The following is a 22,945-nucleotide window of genomic DNA, read 5'->3' on the forward strand; positions in this document are numbered from 1 at the left end:
GGGGGAAGGAGCAATAAAGCAAGGCTGTGCATGCATGCTGCCAATAGGCAGGGCTGCAGGAAAGCTCTGGATGCAGCTGCCTGGCTCTACACAAATTTAGGTTTTTGAGGATTGCTAGAGCCTACGTTCCTCCTCTCTCGTGCTGCAGTCAGCTCCCTGCCACTCCTTGGCTGCAAGGACAGGGAACATAGCATGGGGGGGAACCCCAACAGAAACACAGAGAGAGCAAATCTGTTTGCTAGATAGTGCCTGCCCTGCATCCTTCTCTCATGCAGCCATCCCAGCATCTGCCTGGAGCCTGGCAAAGGGGGACCTACACCCTGGCGTGGTTATTCAAACAAAGAGACACTCCGATGCATTCGCTTTCCGTTATTGAGCAGGGATGTTCCTTTAATCAACACAGAGACCCTCGTGTTACATACAGGCACACGGAGGGATGGAGAACAGATGCAGTGGAGTCTGTTTTCAGATTTCCATAACAAGTGTGTGTCAGGAGCTGGCAGCTATGAAGACACGTGGCATATGCTGGGTATGTCTGTGCCGTGCCCTGCCTTGTCCAGGAAGCTGTTTCTTTGGTGGGTGCTCCTCTAACGAGTTACAGGCTCTAGTAACACGCAGGGCCCTAAGGGTTTCACCCTGACCTTTCCTTCCTCCTCGTGGGGCTCCAAACTGCTGGTGTCACACTGCAGGAGCCAGTCCAAATGAGGAATCGCCACAAAGTCTCAGCCTCTCGTGACTGGTCCCAGGGAATTTGTGGTGGCAGGACGGTGGTTACCATCCTCTGGGGTGTGCCAGCCCATCACAGCTGGGCATTTTAGCTCCTGTGCCCAGTTCAGCAGCCTGACAGGCTCAATCCTGCAACAGCTTGTGTTTTACAGTTGAGCTCTCCGAGCAGAGGTGAACAAAGAGAGTCCCAGCGGCTGCACGAGCACGCAGCTCGCACAGGTCGTAGTCGTGCGCCCACTCCACACTGCCCCACCGCTGAATCTGGGGGAGGAGGAACACAGGTCAGTTCAGAACCGGATTACATGGCAGCTCAGCCACCCCCAGCCTCCCTTTTCATGACTGTGGAACGTGGATAACCCCCAGGAGCCGGGCAGCTCTGCTGAACACCACGTAGGGACATCTCCAGATGGAGACACATCGTTCATCTGTGCCGGGCTCTAAGGCAAACCCCTTAAAGGAAGGGTGAAGAGCTTCCCATCATCTTCAGCTGCCTTTGGTCAGGGAGAGCTTCATGCCAGGACAGTTTCCAGCCTGTGTTCTCACAGCAAGGAGCTTATTAGTTCAGTGCCTAGCAAGGCCTCTGGGCTGCATAACCCACAGGAGGAGAAGCCATCCATGGCTTTGCAGATCCGATTAGAGCGGGGAAAGCAGCAGCCTGGGCTTTGCAGAAAGAAACTGGCAGCCCCAAGAGCACTGCGGGCTGTTGCACCCATCATGTTGCACACTCCAAACTCTCTCCAACAGGGAGACTGGCAGAGCGGAACCTCTCCTGTAATAGCAGGCACTTCCACTGCCAGTTATTTGTGGTGGGAGAAGCATTTGTCATGCTGAGATTATTGCTATTTGAATTATAGGGTTGTTCCGTAACATAATTTACCTGGTATTCTTCCTCCAGGCGAGATAGAAGCACAGCTTTTTCTACTGTAATGTGCCTGTCAATCAGGCCCATGGACAGAATCAGAGATTTCAGCTGGGTGATTATATATTCTATACCTGGAGGGGAAAAACCCAAAACAAACAACATTCATGGTTGTTTTCTGCAGCATCATAGCAACATCTCACATACTCTAAAGGGACAGCAGGGTACAGAGCATCCTCAGGGAGACTGGCAGGGCCAGTGATACCCCCCACTTGCATTTAGGTACTTTGGAGTCAGATCTGCAGTTAACTGCAAACACAAAACGCTGTTCTGGACATTGTCAGCGCAGCAAAGGCCCTGCCTTTTGTTCCACCACAAACCTTTCCCATATGGAGGCAGAAGACACCCACCCAAGGCCCAGTACTCAGCCCACTGCAAAGGAGCTCAACGGAAAGCCCACGGGATGAGAGGGACAAGCGCAGTTTGGTGACAAAGCACATTTATAATCACTCATGGCGAGAGGCCTGTGTGAACGTGCGTGCAGTGTGCCGTGCCCTGCAGGAACGGTGCCATCCCGGGACACCGCGGAGCCCTTCCCTGCCGTCACGCGTTAGCTTGGCAAGACACCCCTCTCCAGGGTGCAGTAGCTACTGCCTGGCAGCCGAGGGCTGGGAGCGAAGCCTGTGAGCACACACAGGCAGGAGGAGAGGGAAGGAGGTACCCGAACCTCTGAGCTGCTCGGGGCCTCAGCTCACGGTGGTGGCAAAGGGGAGTGTTGATATGTGCACACACTCTGAGCAGGGAGGTGACAGAGGTTCATCCTGCACTAGCAGGCCAGGCCAGAGCTGGATTTCAGGTCTTAGGTTGACCAACACCTCGAGCTTCCCCCAGGGACACACATCCCATTCTCTCCCACCATGCTTTGCCGTGTTGCAAGCTGTGAGCAAAGAAAATGATTCATTAAAAAAAAAAAAAAATCTTTATAGTGAAAAGGAAAGACCTCCTAAATCCTGCACTGGAAATCAACACTGTTAACTTTCCTTAGCTGCTAAACTAGTATCTTCTCTGGGTCTTCTGTCTGCTGTTCATGCAGGTCTTGCATTTGAAGCCTAGAGCAAAGCAAATGGATTACTCCATCTCTTCACCTTTAGGTGTCATGCAGCAGTCGAAGCTGAGGACACTGAGCACATCAGCAGGCAAGCAGACACCCTGCAGTGTCCTCTCTCACCGTGAGGGGAACTGCCCCCTTGTCTCACACAGCCGAGCTGGGGCTCCGCAGGGCCCAGGCGCTCTCACCTTGCAGGGCCCACATGTTGTAAGAGGCCAGGTGGCTGATGAAGGTGTCCTTGGTGCTGGTGGGGATGTTCGGCCCCGTGATGCTGGTAGAGGAGCCAATTGCCACGTTGTACCTGCAACGAGCACACGATCCCTCAGACAAGCACAGGGTGGCTCTGGCCACAAGCAGTGGAGCCACGACCAGTCCCAGTTATCACGGTGGCTTAGAGGCACAAGAGGGCAGGGCATAAGGGACAGAAGTATCTTTGACCTCCTACCTGTCCTCAGCCCAGGCAATGATGGGATCCCATTCATTCTTCTGCAGCTCCGCCAAGGCGGCTGGCTCCTCCACGCGATAGCTGGGACATTGCAGAATAAAACCACACTGGAACTTGGCAAAACATGCAAAAAGAAAGCCCAGCCTCTGGACTTGAGGGTCCCTGATGGTCTCTTACCAGATAGTGTCAGTCTCCAGGAACTTCACAGCCGCACAGATCAGCTGGACTTTGTTTCGCTGAGTGGGGTTGTCCAAAGCTGTGTTGCACAACGTGGTCTAAGGGATAAAGCAATACAAGCCACTGTGATTCAAGGCCTGGGGAAGTAGCAGCTTCCACAGTACAAGCTGAGGAATGTGGGACAAGCTGAGGGAACTGAGCTGAGCTAGAAGGAAACGCGGATCCAGAGCTTGGCTCGTGCAACAGGAATCTCCTCACCAGCCTTGGACACACTGCTGGAGTGGACCCACCAAACCAAGCGCAGAGGGCTCAAGGGCCTCTCCAGCATGGATGTCCTCATTTTATTCACAGCAGAGAATGCTGTGGTTCCTAAACCTTGCCCAGGAATCCACTCTGCCAGCTGGCGAAACCCTCACCAGGTCACAGGGAGCCTGGCAAACCCTTTTCAGCTCCTAGCATTTGCAGTCCCTCCCTTTAACCCCAGCCTCCTTGATCTGCCTGCTCCAAGCATGACCCGCTCTGCTCCTCCGCGGTGCCGCGGCCGTCCTGCCCATCCCTGCTCACCAGGTGCATGGTGTAGAACTTGATAGTGTCTTTCTGGGAGTCCCACTCTGTCGCCACTGCAATGGCCAAGGCCTCGCTGGGGACAGTGAAGAGCTTGGCCTGGGGTGTTTTCAGCTTCCGGTGGTCCAGGTTTATTTCAAAACCTCCTGGAGAATCAGAGTAGAAATCCTGGGGAATTAAAGAGGAGCACGCACTAAGGAACAACAGACAACCCCACGGAGGGAGCAGAGCCAGGGCTGGAATCCAGCCACGCAGTTCAGCTATAAACAAGGAAAGGGCAAAGCTGCACGCTGAGCACAAATACCCTGTTTGTATGACATGAGTGTGTCGCTGTGTCACCAAAGCAGCTTGCAGGGACAAACCCAGCAGGGACAAACCCCCAGGACCTCCTCCCCCGGCGGCCACACTCACCTTCTCCTTGAGAGATGCTAACGTTCTGGTAAAACCGCTTCCTTTCTGGGGGAAGAAACAAGAGCCCTTCAGAGGGTGGTCAGAGCAAGGCTGTCCCCTCCCCAGTTCCCACTACAGATCAGAATGGAGGGAGCCCTTGTGTACTGAAGACCTGCAGCCTCCTTTCATGAGGAAGGCAACTAAACACAACTAATTTTACTGTCCTCACACCTGCACTTCCAGGGACACCTGCAACAGTCACACACCGCCCAGAGCAGGATGGCAGCATACCTGGGGGGTCCCCTCACCAAAAAAAAAACCCTAAAAATTCAAAAAAACAAAAACAACAATAAAAAGCAGGCTTAAAAGCAACCTCAACAGCACAAACAACTCATTGACATGCCCAGGGCCGGGCTCTGCTGCAGGTGAAGACCCCGCTGGTGAGGACAGGGGAGGCCCCAGCCCGGGACCGTCACCTCCGCACCCCGAGGGCGCAGCGAGCCCGGGCGGGAGCCCCTTGTCCCCCCTGGGGGGGAGGTGTCACCGCGTGGCCACCCGGTCTCAAAGGCCTGGGTGACCTTGAGGGGTGTCACGGGGATCCCGCCAGGGAAGGCGAGGGCGGCGGAGGAGGGAACAGGCCCCTCTTCCCCACACAGCGGGACCCGCCACCCCCGCGCAGGCCTCACCTGCCGGCGGCGCGTAGGCCCGACCGCCGCCCGGCCCCACCGCAGCGGCCCCGCCGGCGGCAGGAGCCGGCCGGGGGCGCCGGGGGCCCTGCAGCAGGCGCCGGCAGCCGCGCCACATGGCGGTCGGGCGGGACGAGGCGGGACCGGAGACGCTCAACGGCGCCTCGCGCCTAACCCGGACCAGCCACCGCCGCCGCCTCCCACTTCAGCGCGGGCCCGCGGGCGCCGCCATGCTGCGCGCTCCACGAGCCAATGGGCGGGCGCGAGCGCGTTTTGTCCCTCCGGCCGCGCCGTCCTGCGGTAGGCGCGAGGCGGGAACTACACTTCCCAGCAGCGCGCGCGGCCGCCCCTGCCGGGAGCGGGCACGCGCCCGGCGGGCGCGGCCAATGGGCGCGCGGCGCCGCCCCTCCCGCAGCGCCCGCGGGGGCCAATGGGAGCGCGCGGAGGCGCTGCCGGGAGGCCCCGGGCCGGGCGGCGGCGGCGACGCGTGAGGCGGCGCGGGGAGAAACGAGGGGGGCGACGACGACCGGGCCGGCGCCCCCGGCCGCGCGCAGCCCCGGCCACGCTGGCGCCCGGCGACCCGCCCGAGATGCCGGTGCGGAGCGAGCGGTGCCGCGCGGGCGGCGCGGCGGGCTCGGCCTCGGCGCCGGCCTCGGCGGCGGCCGCCAGCAGCCTCGTGCCGCCGCCGCCCATCAACACGGCGCAGCCCGGCGTGGCCACCTCGCTGCTCTACAGCGGCGCCAAGTTCCGCGGGCAGCAGCGCAGCAAGGGCAACGCCTACGAGGTGGAGGTGGTCATGCAGGTGAGGACTCGCGGCCTCCGCCACCGGGACGGGCCTGTGGGAGCCCCCGGGGGGCCTCGGGCAGCGCTGCCGGTGCCTGGGCCGCGGGCAGGGCCCGCTGCACCACGGCCTATCCCCACTCAGCTGCCCCCGGGCCTGGCCACCCCTCTGCCCTGAGTCACTCGCACCTTTTGCTCCGCTGTCCCCTCGCCTGTTGTGTCCCACCCCCCTCGTTTTCCCCATTGCCCTTAGGTCTGGCCGTGTCCCCCAGCCCCATTGCTCTGGGGTCTATTCTCTGCCCACCCTCCACACACACCTGGCCCTCTTGCTCTCACACCCACCTGCTCCTCTGCCCTGTTGGTCTCGGGTTTGTTCTCCTCCCACCGTTGTCCCGTTGATCATGGGTCCATTCCCCTCCTTCACCTTTTTGACTCCCCTGCCACTTTCCCCCGTTCAGTTTCCCCTCCACCCCTCTCTGCAGCTGCCTCCTCCACCTCCTGCAGGGGAGCCCTGGGCTCTGTCCCTCCCGTGTCCCCCTCGAGCCCTGGCCCCCCAGAGGGAGGGCAGGAGCCCAGCTCGGCCCGGGCGGCGTCCGAGGCGTCACCGCCGCCGGGGGCAGCCTGTATTTCAGGCCTGGCTGGAAAGCAGCAGAGATCCAGGTCCGGGCTGGCGTCACGGGGCCCTGCTGGACCCAGGATCCCAGGGATCCATCATCCCTGCAGTGCCCTAGGCTGAGCAGGGAACCCGGAGCGAAGCCCTGCGGTTTGGCCCTAGCAGGGAGAGCTGTCGGGCCCAGCCGTGCTGGGGGAGTCGGGCTGTTGCCCGCGGTGGTTTCCCCCTTCCTCTGCGGGTCATCCTCTCTTCCCGTGCTGTATTTTCAGTCCTAGGCGCTGGTGCAATCGCTTGGGTAGCGCTGGCCGTGTGTGGGCTCTCTCATGAACAGGCAGCTGTTTGTTATAAACACGTTCCCTACAAAGCGCCCTGTGGGTCACCGCTTCGCTCCCAGCTTGGTGACATGGGACCTGGGGGACCCTGTGACAAGTGCAGCGAGGAAGACGACACACGGGTTGGGGCGCAGAGCAACATGAGTGTCCCACGGCCGGCAGTCAGGGCAGCGTTTTAAACCCCCCTGGCCGTGTCCACACGTGGCCCTCCGCTTGTCAACAGCACAAGCGTCCCCGGTGCAGCTTGCTCTGCTGGTGACATCCCATGGCTGGCCAGCCTCACTGCACGCTGCCTGCTCCAGGGACCCGCCGGTGCTGGGCACTGAAGTTGCTGCTGTTCCGTGTGTGTCAGCTGGGAAGAGGAGGCTGCTCTTCCTCTCCTGAGTGTGGAGGGATATCATTTTCCTTTGACCACACGTGGGGAAGGTCCACAGTTGGTGCACACCTAAATAACTCGGTTCTTGCTTTGAGAACTGATCTGAGGGGAGAAAGTTTGGGAAATCTCTTGCCTGAAGGGCAGTCTGAATAGCAGCGATTCCTACTTGGGAAGTGTCAGTGTGAGCCCTGGGTGTGAGCTGGACACACGGTACCCGTCCAGGCAGGCCTGAGCGGTGGGGGAGCACCACCAGGATGAGAATCCTGTGGATTCACACTTGGACCAACTGGCTTTGGATCAATTGGGTGTCTTTCTGCCCATGCTTATGGTAGGAATTCCCTCTCTCTTCTAGCATGTGGACATGGAAAACTCCTATCTCTGTGGATATTTGAAGATTAAAGGCCTTACAGAGGTGAGTGCTTATGGCAAAAGAATAAGAAAAGATGTTTCAAAGCTTTCTGTTTTCCTGGTAGGAGAAGAGGTTACCACCAGAAATAGAGGCTGGAGGGATCAAGTGTACGTTAAACTTGACCATTAGGTAGTCTAATTGCTTCAGTGTTGTGTTCCTGGAAGATAAAGCAATGTGATAAACCTTGGTGGGAGTCCCGAGAGAATGAGGAAAGTTTATGTCATCCCTTAAGCTCTGAGCGCAACAGAATCTGACCTTGAAGTCCTTTTTAGATACTCTACCGGGGCGGTGTGTTGCTAAAAGGGAACAAAACAAACAAGTGAGATCTTTATGTGCTTCCTTTTGTGCCATCCACTGAGATCTCCTTGGGTTGGACAGTGTGAGCACTGGCCTAAGGGGTCCTCATTCTGCCCATTTGCAAGTCTGGGCCTCCAGTGCACTGCGTGTCTCTGCAGAAATTACCACCAAGCGCTTGGAAAAGCTCATTCCCCTCAGCTGAGCCTGATATTCCTGTGTGCAAACCCCTAAACCACTGCAAGTGCAAAGGGGTTACTCAGAGCACGTTCTCACCGAAGGCCTAATGAAGCCTTCAAGCTTTGTGGTTGTACAAAACATGGCTAATTGCTGCGTGTCTGCTGAGGAGCAGAGCTGCCTCCAAACAGTCACCCGTGGTCGTCCAGCTGAGAGCTTTCCAGCTGTGCAGCTCCAACCTGCTCCTCCTAAATTCACAGGGAGCAGGGAAAAAGGCAGCTGGAGCGAGGGGGTGGAGGAGGGCTTGTACAAGCCAGGTTTATAAAGGGCTGGGATGGGACAGCTTGGTGGGAGCCCCAGCCTCCGATTGCCTTGCGGTTTTGCTGCAAGATGCTGCTTTTTGCCAGGTCTGTGCACCTCCATCTGCGAGTTTCTGTCTCTGGGTGACAAACTTTAACTCTCCTGTGTCTTTCCTGCCTCCTAGGAGTACCCAACCCTGACCACGTTCTTTGAAGGCGAAATAATCAGTAAAAAGCACCCTTTCCTAACACGCAAGTGGGATGCGGACGAGGATGTGGATCGTAAACACTGGGTAAGTCAGTTGGTGGGGAGGGACGGGAAGGGAAGCAGCAGTGGGTCTGGTTTGGTGCTCGCCGAGCAGCTGGTGATGTGCAGAGCTCGCTCATGCGAGGGGCCCTGGAAAACTCCTTTGGGAGACTCTTCTCTCCCCTTTTGAAGCTTTGTAGCAAAATTAAGTGGAGAGGTGTCCCCCAACACAGGGCTGGGGGAACTGCTGCCTGTGTCACAGCCAAGGTGCTGCAGCTCCTTTTTCAGAAAGTGCTTGTCGGCTGCTGTGTCCTGCGCTGGGGCCCAGGGAGCCAGCTGATTGTCTTGATCTTTGCTGCTGTTTGCCAAACTTTGGTGTTTGTTACTTTTCCCTCAACATATTTTGCCCTGGGAGTGTCAGGGGCTTCTCCAGCGGGGCTGACTATGGCTGCAGGTGTCTGGCAGTGCCCTGTGCTCCCCAGTGCTTGTCCTGGAGTGCATGGTTAGCTGTGCACCAGGGAAGCTGCAGACTAGTGCTAGCGAGCTCTGCTCCTGAAATAAGCATCTTAACTCTTTTTTTTTTTCTTTTCCCTCGTTGTTTTAGGGAAAGTTCCAGGCTTTTTACCAGTATGCAAAAACATTTAACTCTGATGACTTTGATTATGAGGATCTGAAAAATGGTGACTATGTCTTCATGAGATGGAAGGTAAACTCTGCATGTCTCCCTCCCTGATGAGCTGCTTACGAGTGACTGGCAGAGGCTTGTGGTGCCTGCAAGCTTCTCTCTTTTAACTGCTACTGCTGATTTGTTGAAAGCTCTTATCCTATGAACCTTTTAACCTACTGCTCTTACCAATCCCAAGGTGACTCCTGTCTAGCCAGCTAATTGCACCCTTAAGGGCTGCAGTCATGCCTAAAAACACAACAGGAAAGTCCTGCTTAGTGGTGCTCCAAAGGATGGGAGAGCTGATGTCTCTAGTCCCTGTGTGGGGCCTGTGCGTTTGATGCAGACTGGCTGGTCTGATTCCCTGCTCTTCAGCAGGATCAGCTCCTTCCTCTTCACACGAGTCTTGTGCAGCAGCAAGGGGAAGAAATTGGGCAGCTCTGATTTTTGATTTTTGCAATTGGCTCTGCTTTGGAAGGGGCAGATGTTGAACTGAAACCGATCCTATGAGCTAGTTCCAATTGCTTCTGCTTTCCTGTAAGATGCCTATGGTGTCATAGAGTGAGAAACCATGCTGGTAGCTGTGACTTGGGCTGTTGCAAATGCAGGGAATACTCAGTCAGGACCCCCTTTACTTTAATGTGTGCCAATATTCAGTCTGGGAGGGCTCATTGCTGGGGGCTGGGTGGGAGGGAAGTGTTTGACCGGCCTTTGTAAACGCAGTCTGTGTTTTGTGTGCAGGAACAGTTCCTAGTTCCAGATCACACTATCAAAGACATCAGTGGTGCTTCCTTTGCTGGTTTCTATTACATCTGTTTCCAGAAGTCAGCAGCGTCTATAGAGGGCTATTACTACCATAGGAGTTCAGAATGGTAAGGAGGCTTCCTTGCTCGGGAGGGCCCACACAGCCCTTCCCTGTGCTGGGAAGAGCTTCAGCCCTGCAGCTCGAGCCTGGCACCTGCGTTGCCTTTGGCCACAGCAGCCAGTGCAGCCCCTTGGTGTGGTGTAAAATGCTGCCCGCTGGCGTGGCCGATCCAGCTGGCAGCGTAGTGCAGAGGAGCTGCAGGGCTGCAATTGCTGTGGCCTGGCAGGGTGATGGCCTGACCTGTCTGGTGGCTCCCGAGAGCTCTCCTTCCCCCATGCTGGGCACGGAATAACGGGATTTGTCACACAGCAGGCAGATCTGTAGGGAGGCTGGAAGCCCTGGGCGGGGAGGGAAGATACCTAGGAGGCTCTCAGACAAAGCCCCTTGAGCTGAGCTTTGCAAGATGCGAGCACAGTTTTCAGCTGTGTCAAACACCTTTTGATCATCAAAGTTATTAAACTTCAAGAGGTGTCCTAAAATGATAGCGTGGCTGCCAAGAGCAGGGGGAATGGGAATGTGAAGCAATGCTAAGGCATCCTGCCTTTTTGGCAACACTAGTGCATGAGCGTTGGGTGCCTAAGTAACTTTGGGACTTTGGCCCTAAAGGGCAAGAGGAAAAACGGGTATCTGGATGTCAGTGACCTGTCAGGCAGGAGCCATAGTTCTAGACAAGGCCTCACGTGGAGAAGGCCATTTCCATGTAATCCTCCGTCTCCTTCCTCTCTCCCAGGTATCAGTCATTGAATTTAACTCATGTTCCTGAGCACAGTGCTCCTATCTATGAATTCCGATGACAGCTGTCCAGAGCTGCTGCCGCACGGAAGCCACCCGGGCAGGAGAGCACGGCCCGCCGGGAGAACTGTGTCCCTGTCGGAGCACGGGAATGCGCGCGTCTCTCCTGCCCTCGGACTCGCCAGAGAGAGCCTGGACGTTACCCATCCAGCCCAAGGAGCGGGGCTGCTGGAGCTTGATTCTCCCTCCTGTCGAGTGGCGATTTGATCTTTAATCTGGTTTTAAGCTACCTTTAAATGCACTTTCTTATTGCACAGCTAGTTTCTCTATCACTGAAATTCCTCCTGGCCCTCCTCCGGAAGCTGTTTCTCAGTAGCTGGAATCAGTGGTCTTTGAGTAATGAGAAAATATAAGTTTGGAACTTATATTTTCATTGTTACAGCTTGGTATGGGTTGAAGTTGCCAGGACTGAGGTTTGTGGCCCCCATGGCCAGCTCTGCGGCTCCCGGAGCCGGGCACGGTGCCGTGTCGGTGCCGCAGGGGGAGCGTTGGCTGGGACAGACGAGGCTGGGACGAACCCCCGCTTCGCAGCCAGGTTATCCAGAGCTGCAGATCCCTCAGGAACGCCGGCCCTTCGGAGCTGGGAGCTGTTCCGGTGTCTCGGTATGCCATTGGGAATTAATTTGTTATATGGACTTCCAGGCTCTCAGTAAAGTGGATCTGAACTCTGCTTATAGATGTATATTTGCTCTTTACTTAAGTTAAGGGTAAAAACAAACAAACAAAAAACCCCAAAAAACCTTTTATTAAAAAAAAATATTTTTATGGTTCCTTTTCCCAAGGACCCTATGGCAAATGCACAATTACTCGATTACATTTCCCTGTTTTCACATTGAAAACAGGGAATGTCTGCATTAGTTTTTATATATGTGTATGTAATCAGCTAGCGCTTTGGGAAAGTAACGGGAGTGCCAGTGCTGAACAGCCCTGCAGACAGCTCTAGAACTGCTCAGCATTTGCACTTACCCTTCATGCTACACCAACACCACTGCTTGATACCTTTTTACAAGGCAGAAAAGAGGGGAAAAAAAAGAAAAATCAACAAAAAAGCAGCTCTCCTCTGACTTTGAAACGTTTCAAGTGATATAACTTAAGGCTTGTGTGCCAAAGTGTGTGTGTGTATGCGCGTGCAGTTTTTTAAAAAGTCATTTTAGCAGTTGGCCTCAGTTGTATATTTAACGTCACAGTCACACCTGCAGGGCTTCTGTGAGAGTTTAGATTGCATTTTCTCTTTTTTTTTCTCCTTTTTTTTGCTGTTAAAAGCAACCCCCTTAAAGCAGGCCGGTGTCGCGTGCCGAGCAGGCAGGTTCTGAGAACTGCTTTGCTGCCAGTGAGAGCAAAGCAGAGCCCTCCGCGTACCTAGCGCTGAGGTGGTTTGGGTTTTCTTTTAACTAACTCTCTTCCTTTTTGCAGTGTGTCTGTCCGGCCTATCGCAGCAGCCGAGTTGCTAGTTTAAGCCTTAACGCGAAAGTATTCCGGTCTTGGTGAGCCCGTTCCGTGTATTCCGGTAGATATCCCGTGTGTTTTGCTGGAGACTGGGCCGGTGTCGCCGGATGATGCAGTATTGACAGCGCTCTCCTCCTGCGTGCTCCTCGTTGCAGGTGAATCCTTTTCCCAGAACAAGCGGAGCGGGAGCCGCTCGGCACGGGGCGATGCCGGCGCGTTGGTGCTCACAGGCAGGTTTGCAGAGCTGCAGCGAGTGGGAGAGGGCTGCAGAGCAGGCGCAGGGCGAGAGGCTCCTCTAGGGCCGGCGTGAGGGCAGAGCAGCCGGAAGAGAGTGGTTTGGAAACTTGGAAAAAGGGAAAAGATTCCCGTTTTACTCCGCTCCCCTCATGGAAGCTGCAGCCCTTTGGAGGAAGGTGCTTACCGCGTGGTCCTGGGAGATGTCCTGTTTTTCGTGCTCTTTGAAGGGAGCGGGTTCCAGGACGCTTCCCGGTGTGGATACCGCTCGGATCGCCCACGTTGGTGCCGCCGCCGCTCCGCTCCACTCACCGGGGCTATCGCGGTGCCGGCGCTACAGTCGGACCGTAGCTTAGCTGGAGCGCCGCTGCGCTCACGAGAAACCGGCCTGGGAGGAATCCCGGGGTTATTTAAAACCTGTATCTGTCCCAAAATTCCCCTGAAGTTTTTCCCTGAGACTTGATATTTTGCGAGAGGGGCGGCAGGGAGCCCCTTCCCCTCCCTGTGCCCGTCTCATTCCGACCGGCTCGGAACGCGTTTCGGCTGATGCCTCTTTGCAGGGCGAGTGTCGTGCGTTCGTAGCAGGTCTTGAGGCAAAACCACCAGTCGTAACAGCTGAAGGGGCTCTCTGTGTTCAGGACTTTCCTTCTCTAAAGCCTTGATTTATTTTATTTTTATTTTATTTTTCTTCGAATCGTTTGATAAGCTACAGAGCTGTTAAGTGCATTGCATTGTGGTGAGAGGTAACGAACCAGGTGAGACTGGGGAGAGGAAGTCAGAAACGGGGTATCGGAGTCTTCTGAAAAGGTTGTGATTTTTTTTTATTATTATTATTTTAAAGTTGGCCTAAGAATTCGTATATTTATGGATGGAATATGGAAAAGGGACTGGAAGAAGTATTTTGCAGAGCTATCAGCGTCCAAATTAAAAAATGAAATGTATTTACAGAGCCCGTGTCCGCGTGTGTGTGTGAAGGTCTGGGAGAAGGAGCCTTCCTCCCCATGGGGCTCTGTCCTCTGCCTCTCGGGGGGCAGAGCCCCTCTCGCCGTGGGGCCCGGACCCTGCTGTGTCCCCCCGTGGGGAGGCAGCTTGGGGGGCTTTGGGATGTGGGGGGGGCGGCAATTTGGGGTGCCTGGGAGGGGGGTGTGGGGCAGGGAAGGGGGGGTTGGGGGGAGGATAATGTAGGGTAGGGGCAAGAGGGGGATGTGGGGCTGGGTTGGCAGTTGTGGGGCAGGGGGGAGGCCAGGCTGGCCAGGAGGGATGTGGGGGGTTAGGGCAGGGAAAGGGGCAAGGGTGGGATGTGGGGCTGGGTAGGCAACGGGGCAGGGGGGGCTGTGGGGCAGGAGGGATGTGGGGCTGGGGGAGATGGGGGCGTTGGGGCACGGGGTAGATGGGGAGTTTGGGGCAGGGGGGATGTGGGGCTGGGGGAGATGGGGAGTTTCGGGGCACGGGGGAGATGGGGGGTTTGGGGCAGGGCGGATGTGGGGCTGGGGGAGATGGGGAGGCTGGGGGAGATGGGGGGGTTCGGGAGGCTGGGGGAGATGGGGGGGTTCGTGGGGCTGGGGGAGAGGGGGGTTTGGGGCAGGGAGGATGTGGGGCTAGGGGAGATGGGGGCGTTGGGGCACGGGGTAGATGGGGAGTTTGGGGCAGGGGGGATGTGGGGCTGGGGGAGATGGGGGGTTGGGGCACGTCGGGGATCGGGGCTGGGTGGGCGCTGGGGCAGCAGGCGGAACGCGCGGCGCTGCGGAACGCGAGGCGCGGCACAACGCGGGGCGGCCGGAGCGGCGCGGCGCGGCGCCGGCCCCGCCCGTGCCCGCATGCGCGCGTGTGACGGCGGGGGGAAGCGGCGCGGCCGGAGCTTCCGGCGGGGCGCGGGGCGGCAGCGGGGCCGGGCCGGGCCGGGCCGGACCGGACCGGGCCGCCCGCCATGGGCATCCTGGAGAAGATCGCGGAGATCGAGAGGGAGATCGCGCGCACGCAGAAGAACAAGGGTGCGGGGGGCGGCACCGGGGGCGGGGGGCGCCGTCCGCGGGAACCGGCACGGCCCTGCGGCCCCGGGGGGCCCCCGTGGCGGCCGCCGGGTTCCTCCTCTGCCCCGCGGCCTTTGGAGCTGCGCGTTTCCCTCACGTCGTTTTGTGCCCTTTGAGCTCCTCGTGTCTCCCTCTCCCTCCCTCTCTCATTTCATTAATTAATTAATTTATTTAGTGCCTTTGTCGCTGCCCGTTACCCCCCAGTCTCTCCTCCCTTGCAGGTTGCTCCCAGGTTTCCCTCCCCCAGTCGATATTCCTGCCGATTTCGGGATCGTGTCCCAGGCAGCAGCTCCCAGCGCTTCCCTCCCCGCAGACTCCCGTATCCCGAGGGGAATCGGCCGCTCTCCATAACCGCCGGCCGCCTTCCTGTCGTTGCAGCCACCGAGTACCACCTGGGCCTGCTCAAGGCCAAGCTCGCCAAGTACCGGGCGCAGCTGCTGGAGCCCTCCAAGTCCTCGGCCGCCAAAGGAGAGGGCTTCGATGTGATGAAATCCGGGGACGCCCGCGTGGCGCTGATCGGGTTCCCCTCCGTGGGTAAGGTCAGTGAGTGCCCGGCCGCCCTCCCGCTCTTGGCGTTTCGCTTCCTTGGCGCGGGTGAGCACGAGGAATCCGCTGTGCCCAAAGCCCAAGGGGAGAGCGGAGGGAAAACGCTCCCATTTGGGTGCAATCGGAAGCTTCGTCCGGCGCTGCCAAGGAAAGGCTGGAAAGGGGGTTTTGTGCAGCGAGGGTCCTGGCTGCCCCACGTCACCCCTTTCATCCCACGGGAGCCCCAACGCAGCGTTTAACCCCCCGGGGTCCCCTCAGTGCTGCCGACGGCCGCTTTGGTGTCGCGGATTTTGCTGCGCTTTGCCCGTGCTGTTGTCTCTGGTGACGTAGAATCATAGAATCACAGAATGGTTAAGGTTGGAAGGGACCTCTAGGGATCATCTAGTCCAACTCCTGCACACGCAGGGTCACCTAGAGCACGTGGCACAGGACTGCGTCCAAGCAGGTTTGAAGATCTCCAGAGAAGGAGACTCCACAACCTCTCTGGGCAGCCTGTTCCAGTGCTCTGGCACCCTCACTGTTAACGTCTTGCATTTCAGTCCACGTTCTTGAGCTTAATGACCTCAACAGCCAGCGAAGCTGCATCGTACGAGTTCACGACCCTCACGTGCATCCCGGGAGTCATAGAAGTAAGTGGGATTCTCCTCCCTTCCGCGGAAACTGGTTGCAGCAAGAAACCCAGATTCGTAACCGTGTCTGTCTGCACCAGCTACCCCTGTGCTACCCCTGGGAAGCAGGAGTTAAGCAGCACGGTGATATCCAGAGATCTCTGCTGACTCCTGCTCTAAAATTCGGGAGGTTTTGAGTGTTTTGCAGTATCGGGTCCTCTCTAACCTGCTGATTTAGCTCTTCCACCCACACAACTCTTGGCGATTGACTGCACGCCCGGGCACTGCAGTTAGACTGACCAGAGCCATAGCACGATTCTCAGCGGATGTTTTTATATCCACTCTTGGCGCCCTTGACCAGATGGCTGGAAACCTTGACAGATTTGTTTTTAACGAAGCTTTCAGAAGAGGCAATCTGTACCCTAAGCAATTTGGAAAGAAAATAGAGCTACTCCTGTCCTTATGGAGTTTTTTGAGTGGTGCTCAGAGCATCCATCAGTAAAACAGATGATAAAGGGCATCGAAATGTGAAACATCCAAGAGTAATGAGAAATTTTGGGTCAGAATTGAAAGCAGAGTTAACCAATGAAAATATAGCTATTGGTATTAAAAATAAATAGAAATATTATAACACGTTGAAACGCGACCTTTAGCTGCAGTAATCAGTTATAACAGTTATTTAGGGCTTCACCACAAGAGTAGCTTGGAAGCAAAGGAGCCTGCAGCTTTGATGAAAGGAGCCCCCCAGTATCTCCTGGTGCTCTGAGACCTGCAGCACAGCTGGTTTGTTCTCATCCAACCAGTAAGGGCCAGTGGCTTCACTTGTTACACTGCTTTATGTGTTAGACAAGAAAAATGTGGGTATTTTTGTTTGTTTATCTTTTCCATGTCACCTGTTTGGGATAATGCTGCTTTTGTGCTGTGCTGGTTCCCTGGTGCTTTGTCAGACCTCAATCACTTGATGCTTGAGGGGTCAGAACCTAACGTGCTGAAGTGTGGCCCAATTTGTTGAAAACTGTTTAATAAGAAATACTCTGGAGAGTATTCCTGTTATCTCCGCTCCGGAGAGTGCCCAGCTCTGTCAGGTTCATTCCTGACAGAATTCCTGGCAGGTTCATCCACTGCCTGCAGTTTAGGGACCTTAGTCCCAAACCTTAGAGGTTTCAAGGCAGCTTAGAGGTCCTGCACGAGGCTTTCAGCTTTCCATCCCTGCTTCCTTTTCAGTACAAAGGAGCCAACATTCAGCTCTTGGATCTGCCTGGGATCATCGAAGGAGCAGCACAAGGTTGGCTCATCTCTGTGCATGCGGCTCGAGGATTTGCTGCCAGCAGTGTGCTGGGAGCTGCTTTGCTGGGCCAGGAGCTCCTGCGTGGCCTTTCCAAACTCCCCAGTTCTTGATCTATGAAGTGAGGCACGATTCTTAGCCCTGAGCCCACGAAAGGCTCTATATGGAGCAGAAAGATGCTTTTCTGGAGGTGGGAGCCAGAGCAAGGCAGTCACTTCTCACCTTCCTGTGTGAGTGTTACCCTGCTCATCTGCTTTCTGGAACAGAGGAGATCTAAAGAAAGATGCCAGAGAGGCGGAGGGGGGATTACAGCGAAATGGTAACTTCTCCTGACTGATTTCCTGAGCTCCTGCCAGCCCTCCCATGACTCCTAATTTTGGGAAGAGGTGTTAGCTTTGTCCCTCTGCTTCGTCACCTTGTTGGCTGGACTTGTCAAAAGAAGCCTTAGGAAATTTAGGAAAATCTCCTAATAGTCTCATCCTTCTTGACCTTGTTAATAGGGGATCCCTCTTCTTTTGTTCTTTAACCAGAATAGCCTCTTCACAGGGGTGCTGTGGCCCGTGTCACTTTTCTGGGTAGCCCGTGGAGCTCCAGCACTGCCCATGCGCGGGGTGCCTGGGTGGCAGCTCAGCCCAGCAGCCTCACAGAGAGCTCCACTCTGCACGGCCGTTAGTGCAGCAGCAGCAAAGAGTATTTGGGCTTGTGCTGCACGTAAGGGAACATGAACGAACCACGTGTGCTCCTCATTCACCCCCAGCAGTTGAGTGCAGCGAGTACAGAACTGCGGGATGTTTTTCCGTTGTTTCCAAGCAGTTCTGTGGGGTGGGAGGCCCTTGTCTGTCACAGAGGCCGAGCTCTTTCCCTGCCCTCACGTGCAGCCGTCTCCTCTCTCCGCAGGGAAGGGCAGAGGCCGGCAGGTGATAGCCGTGGCCCGCACCGCAGACGTCGTCATCATGATGCTGGATGCCACCAAGGGGGAGGTGCAGAGGTGAGTGGGTGCTTTTGGGCACGTGGGACTGCGGGCTGGCGGGCCAGGGCCACAGGCTCCCCTGTGCCCAGAGGGCAGCTCTCTGAAACGATGCACGTGTTTGGGAATGGGTATTTGTGCTCTTCAGGACGAGGCAGGGGCCGTGCTCCATTCGAAGGCTCCTGGCTGACTGGGTACAGCATTTAGAGTGTTTCCTAGAAATTGCACCTCAGGCTTTTCAGCTGAAGGATCCTTCCTGTAGGATGGTTGTTCAGAGATGAGTTTTCCACCACAGGCTTCCATGCATTAGCTGTGGTTGCCTGTTGCAGGGCAAGTTTATGAGAAGGCTGTGTCAATACTCAGCTAAAGATGGTAGGCAAGAAGGAGCATCCAGATCTCATCTGACCAAGCTTGGTATAACAGGTACTGATGTGCACTGTCCCTGCAGGGCCCTGCTGGAGAAAGAACTGGAGTCTGTGGGAATCCGTCTGAACAAAAGCAAACCAAATATCTATTTCAAGGTGAGGTTTCAGCCAGCTTATGCCTGGCTGCCTAATCAAAAGCAGGATGACTTTGTGCTGCCTCCTGTGTTGGACAGACTGAAGAGGGGCTGTGGATCTTGCAGACTGTTCTCAAGTTGGTTTTGTTGCCTTTCCACAGCCGAAGAAGGGTGGAGGCATCTCCTTCAACTCGACTGTAACGTTGACCCAGTGCTCGGAGAAGTTGGTGCAGCTCATCCTGCATGAATATAGTATCCTTTCCTGAAAGGGGAGACCCCCACGCTCCAGATCAGCTGCTCACGAGTGGAACCCACTGTGGGGCTAAGCCCTTTGGTGACCCCCTGGTGCTTGCTGGGTTAAGAACAAACCTGGCTTCGTCTTTCTCTTTTTTTGTTCCTTTTCCCGGTCCTCCAAGCAGCACCAAGCTCAGCAGTTGACTTGTAACAGTGCTTAAAGTGTTGGGATTTGGGCCTTGACCATATTCACCTCAGAAATCTTCAATGCTGAGGTTCTCTTTAGAGAGGATTGTTCTCCCGATGAGTTCATCGACGTGATTGTAGGCAACAGGGTCTACATGCCCTGTCTCTATGTGAGTATCCCAGAAACAGCCCGTCTGTTACAGCACCAAACATCCCCTGACGCTCACTGATCCTGAGCAAGACCGTTCTCTGCTGAAATAAACTCTGAGCCTTCCTGCACCCTAAGGCAGTGGCCTTGGAGGGTTTAAGAGATGGAAAATGGGGAGGTTTTTGCTGGTTTTCTGCGCGGCTGCAGCGCGTGCGTTTCCTGTGCCCTCTCGTGGCTGCTCGCCGAGGAGCAGCAGCGGGTTGGGAGCCGTGGTGCACGGGCCTGGCCTGCACAGCACAGGTGCTGCTGCAGGGGCTGCATTTGATCTTCAGGAATGATCCCGTGGGTCAGAACTCACCAACGCTCTTCAATAGTGGCTGGGTTTATAATGAGATCCAAGGTGCTGGAGAATCTGTCACAAATCATCGCAAAGGGAGAAACTTAGTGGGCCTAAACCTAAGCTTAGTCTCCTGAGCTTTAGCAGGTTATTCTGCTACAAACCTTGGCCCTCCCTCTGTTTGGTGTGATCTGTGTTTCTGCTCCAAACCCCAGAGCTGCCCAGTTACAGTTGCGTGTACGCATTATACTTCCTTGTAGTACTGCTGAATTGATTTCTTAAGCGATGTGTTGTTTTTCCTTTGACTTAGGTTTATAACAAGATTGACCAGATATCTATGGAGGAGGTGGATCGTCTTGCTCGGAGACCCCACAGTGTTGTAATCAGGTAGGAGCACCTACAGCTGTCAGGTTGCTTTATACCCTGGCCCAAGTACTTTGGTGGTTCATTTCACACCTTGTTCTCCAGCTTTTCCTCCAAGAAGGGATTTCCCTGAAAACCCTGTCTGCAGGCCAGAATAAACCAGTCTAGTTTGTTCCCTTAGAAGTGCTGATATATCTGACTGAGGCTTTGCTGCTTCAAAGCTGCTTTCAGCTCTGAAATCTCTGTTTATTTCACCTTGTTTTTAGCTCTACTGCCCTCATTAGACACTTGTTCCCTAGCACTTCAATAAGATGTTTCACCTTGCTCTTCTGGCTCTCTAAATCACAACAGCAGTAAACCCTGAGATGTTGATGGTGTTTTGCAGCTGTGGCATGAAACTGAATCTGGATTACTTGCTGGAGAAGCTCTGGGAATACCTTGCACTTACCTGCATCTACACCAAGAAACGAGGACGTAAGTGATTAACTGAAGAGGCACAAAGGGCTGCTGGGCACCAAACACATGCAGGCTGCCAAAGGCGTTTGGCTGCCTGTCTGTCTGCCAGAGATCTCTTCTGTCTTGGGGATGCTGCAACTGCGCTCTCCCTGACCAGTCTTTGGTGTTGGCTCTTGGGAAATGCATTTGTTCCATCTGACCCAGCCTTGCATGTGTTTCATTACAGCTCTCTTGTTTTCTCTCAGCGGAAGAAGAGCTGAATTTTCATAAAGCTTTGCATGATAATAACATAAGGAAGCAAAGTTTTCAAGATCTTAGTTTCCCTCTTACAATAGCTCTCCTGTACACGCTGTGGTGAAGCATTCACCCATAAAAGGTCCCTTGTTCCTGCTGTGGGAGGTCTGGTGGTTCCCGTGCTGGGCTCGTGAGGCCCAGCGGTGCCTTCGACCCTCTTTTTGCTTTACAGCTCACTTGCAGCTGCCTTTTTTGCTTGTCACTTAAGCACTTGGAATAGAGGTGGCAGAGTTGAGCTGCGAGGAAGCAGCTGACTGTGTGACATGGGTAACTGTGGACACCAGCGTGTCTGCAGAACCAGGCTGAAGCTTTCCAGCTCTTGGGTGGTAGTTCTGCCTGGGAGGCTGCTGGCAGTGCAACAGGAGGAGGAATTTGGGAGTAATAAGCACAAAGCAGTGCAAGATGGTGTTGGCATATTAGAACAAATCTGATGGAAAACCAATGCTGTTTTTTTTTCTCCTGCTTTTTCCATAGAGAGACCGGACTTCACAGATGCCATTATTCTACGGAAAGGGGCCTCTGTGGAGCATGTGGTAATTTCTCTGCATCTTTTACATTTACTTGGTAGCAGAAGGCAAGGTTCCTTTTGGAGCCTGTTAGGTTTGTGCTTTGTAAAGGTTGGAATATGTCAACATTTTGTTGGGCTTCTCTTGTTACCTTGACTAGTTCCATCTGCCTCAGGTTTCTTTCCTATCTGCTAATGTTTGTAATAAATGAAAGATAACAGAAGTTACTTAATGAAGACCAGTAAAAAAAAAAGCACATGGAAGTCCTAAATGGTGATTTACATGACTAGTAATTCTTGTGTTTCTGTTCTGTATTCTTTAAAATGCTGTTACCTGGCTCCTAAAGTCACTATTGTAATTTCTGACATGGATCTGAGTTGTTTCTGGTTATGATGCAAGTTGTTTGCAAAGAAGTGTCACTAAACTGTCTAATAATCTGTCTGTCCTGCAGTGCCATCGAATTCACAGATCGTTAGCCAGCCAGTTCAAATATGCCTTGGTGTGGGTAAGTGCATAAGAGCCAGTGAATTCCTTGTCCTCGTGTCCCTTTGACAGGTCTGCTCCTAACCCCTCTTCTCCTTTTGCTTTAAAGGGGACAAGCACAAAATACAGTCCTCAAAGAGTGGGTTTGACTCATGTGATGGAGCACGAAGACGTCATTCAGATCGTCAAGAAATAACCCTCTTTGCTCCTCGCCAGTGCCTGGCCTTGTCTTAGCCACTAGAATTGGAACTGACCACGTAAAAGCAAAACAAAACAAAAAGGAGGAAAAAAAGAGAGAGAAAAGGGAGATGTTCCACAGCCAAGAAAGCAAGAAAGCTTCTGTGAAGCTCGTTCCCTTGGAGAAAGGCAGGGAATGAGGCTGCTCAGGTGGGAATGGGGCTGATGGGTTTCCATCTTGCAGCACTTCAAGCGAGGCGATGTCTCTCAACTAAAAAGGAGTCCACTTTTGTAGGACATAACTCCTAGAGCCAGTAGCTCCTGCCCCTAGCAGGGTTTGCTGGTGTCCATCTGTTACCCTACCCGTGACTTGCTCTGCCCGTGGGAAGCTGATGGGTTTGTGTGAGCAAACCTGGCTCGGTGCTTTGGGACAGGGAAACCAGGGCCGGGGGAACGGTACTGATGCTTTGCTGTGTGTCCATTCATTTAATTTAAGCATTCGAAATGGAAATATCTGAACTGGAAGCAAAGTTTTCCCTCCCCTGCTCACCGCACATGTTGCCTCTACAACTCTCACTTGGATACTCTGTATCTGAGATGACCCTCAGCTAATTTTTAATGGTCCCACCTCCGTTATATTCAAACCTGGCACTCTGTGCCTCATGTTAACTCTGCAGGAGGGTTAGAAGGACGTCTGGCCCAATTGGTGCTACCAAGGGAAATGAGAAATGAAACCTTGCTGATGAATGATAGACCCGGCCAAGCTGCAGCGCGGTACGATCAAAGAGCCACAGGCTGCACAGAGAATTTACTTGTGGCATGTCGCTGATCCAAGAAATTATCTTGGGAATTTCCTATTTTGCTCGTCCTGCCTGTTAGTCCGTAAGAGTGTTGTTGGGGATCTGCTTCTTTCTCAGTCACACACCTAAATTCCAGAAAAAGCTCTTTTGAGAGTGAAGTAGCATCCTATGCTATGGGTTTCACACCAGCCCTGTTGAATAATGTTGCTCGTGTGGATATTTTTCATCAGAATTCTGGGTTTTTTTTTTTTTCTAATCATGCTTTTTCATTGCTTATTAATGCTTACCAGTTCAGAGTGCCTGACAGAGAACAGCTCTTTTCTTCTGGGATCAAGAGCTGCCGATAGCATTTATTTTCTTTCATTGAAAAAGGGTTTAGTCTGATGTGGATTCTTAACTGCGAGGCCGAATCTGGTAACAGACTCGTCCAAGCAGTTGCCCCTTCCCTCTCTTTTGTGCTCCTCTCCACCCTTCCCAAACTAATCAAGCAGAAATGGAAGGAATATTTTATTTGAGAAAATAAAAGTTGCTATTTCATGGGAA

At 54.5% G+C, this 22,945-nt stretch overlaps 3 protein-coding genes across 3 annotated transcripts; 2 read left to right on the plus strand and 1 right to left on the minus strand.

Moving 5' to 3' along the window:
- Window positions 1–714: 714 nt before the first annotated feature.
- ATPAF2 (ATP synthase mitochondrial F1 complex assembly factor 2) lies at window positions 715–5,092 on the minus strand. The gene is made up of 8 exons (XM_088527831.1): window positions 4,956–5,092; window positions 4,291–4,335; window positions 3,880–4,025; window positions 3,316–3,413; window positions 3,139–3,219; window positions 2,882–2,994; window positions 1,604–1,719; window positions 715–987 (listed from the first exon to the last, which is right to left on the minus strand). The coding sequence occupies exons 1-8, from the start codon at window positions 5,071–5,073 to the stop codon at window positions 850–852; spliced, it is 855 nt and encodes a 284-aa protein (XP_088383957.1). The 5' UTR covers window positions 5,074–5,092; the 3' UTR covers window positions 715–849.
- A 452-nt stretch (window positions 5,093–5,544) lies between these two features.
- GID4 (GID complex subunit 4 homolog) lies at window positions 5,545–11,057 on the plus strand. Its single transcript, XM_088527832.1, has 6 exons — window positions 5,545–5,757; window positions 7,409–7,468; window positions 8,421–8,528; window positions 9,087–9,188; window positions 9,888–10,018; window positions 10,742–11,057. The coding sequence occupies exons 1-6, from the start codon at window positions 5,545–5,547 to the stop codon at window positions 10,803–10,805; spliced, it is 678 nt and encodes a 225-aa protein (XP_088383958.1). The 3' UTR covers window positions 10,806–11,057.
- Window positions 11,058–14,395: 3,338 nt separating this feature from the next.
- Window positions 14,396–22,945, plus strand: DRG2 (developmentally regulated GTP binding protein 2). The gene is made up of 13 exons (XM_088527783.1): window positions 14,396–14,474; window positions 14,892–15,052; window positions 15,599–15,688; window positions 16,892–16,952; window positions 17,850–17,940; window positions 18,368–18,440; window positions 18,580–18,670; window positions 18,911–19,008; window positions 19,634–19,710; window positions 20,072–20,160; window positions 20,911–20,969; window positions 21,394–21,447; window positions 21,535–22,945. The coding sequence occupies exons 1-13, from the start codon at window positions 14,411–14,413 to the stop codon at window positions 21,619–21,621; spliced, it is 1,095 nt and encodes a 364-aa protein (XP_088383909.1). The 5' UTR covers window positions 14,396–14,410; the 3' UTR covers window positions 21,622–22,945.

The sequence above is a fragment of the Tinamus guttatus genome, unplaced genomic scaffold (assembly GCF_059628265.1).
Source record: "Tinamus guttatus ecotype Peru unplaced genomic scaffold, ASM5962826v1 Tinamus_guttatus_pri_ptg000291l, whole genome shotgun sequence".
Classification (NCBI taxonomy): Eukaryota; Metazoa; Chordata; class Aves; order Tinamiformes; family Tinamidae; genus Tinamus; species Tinamus guttatus.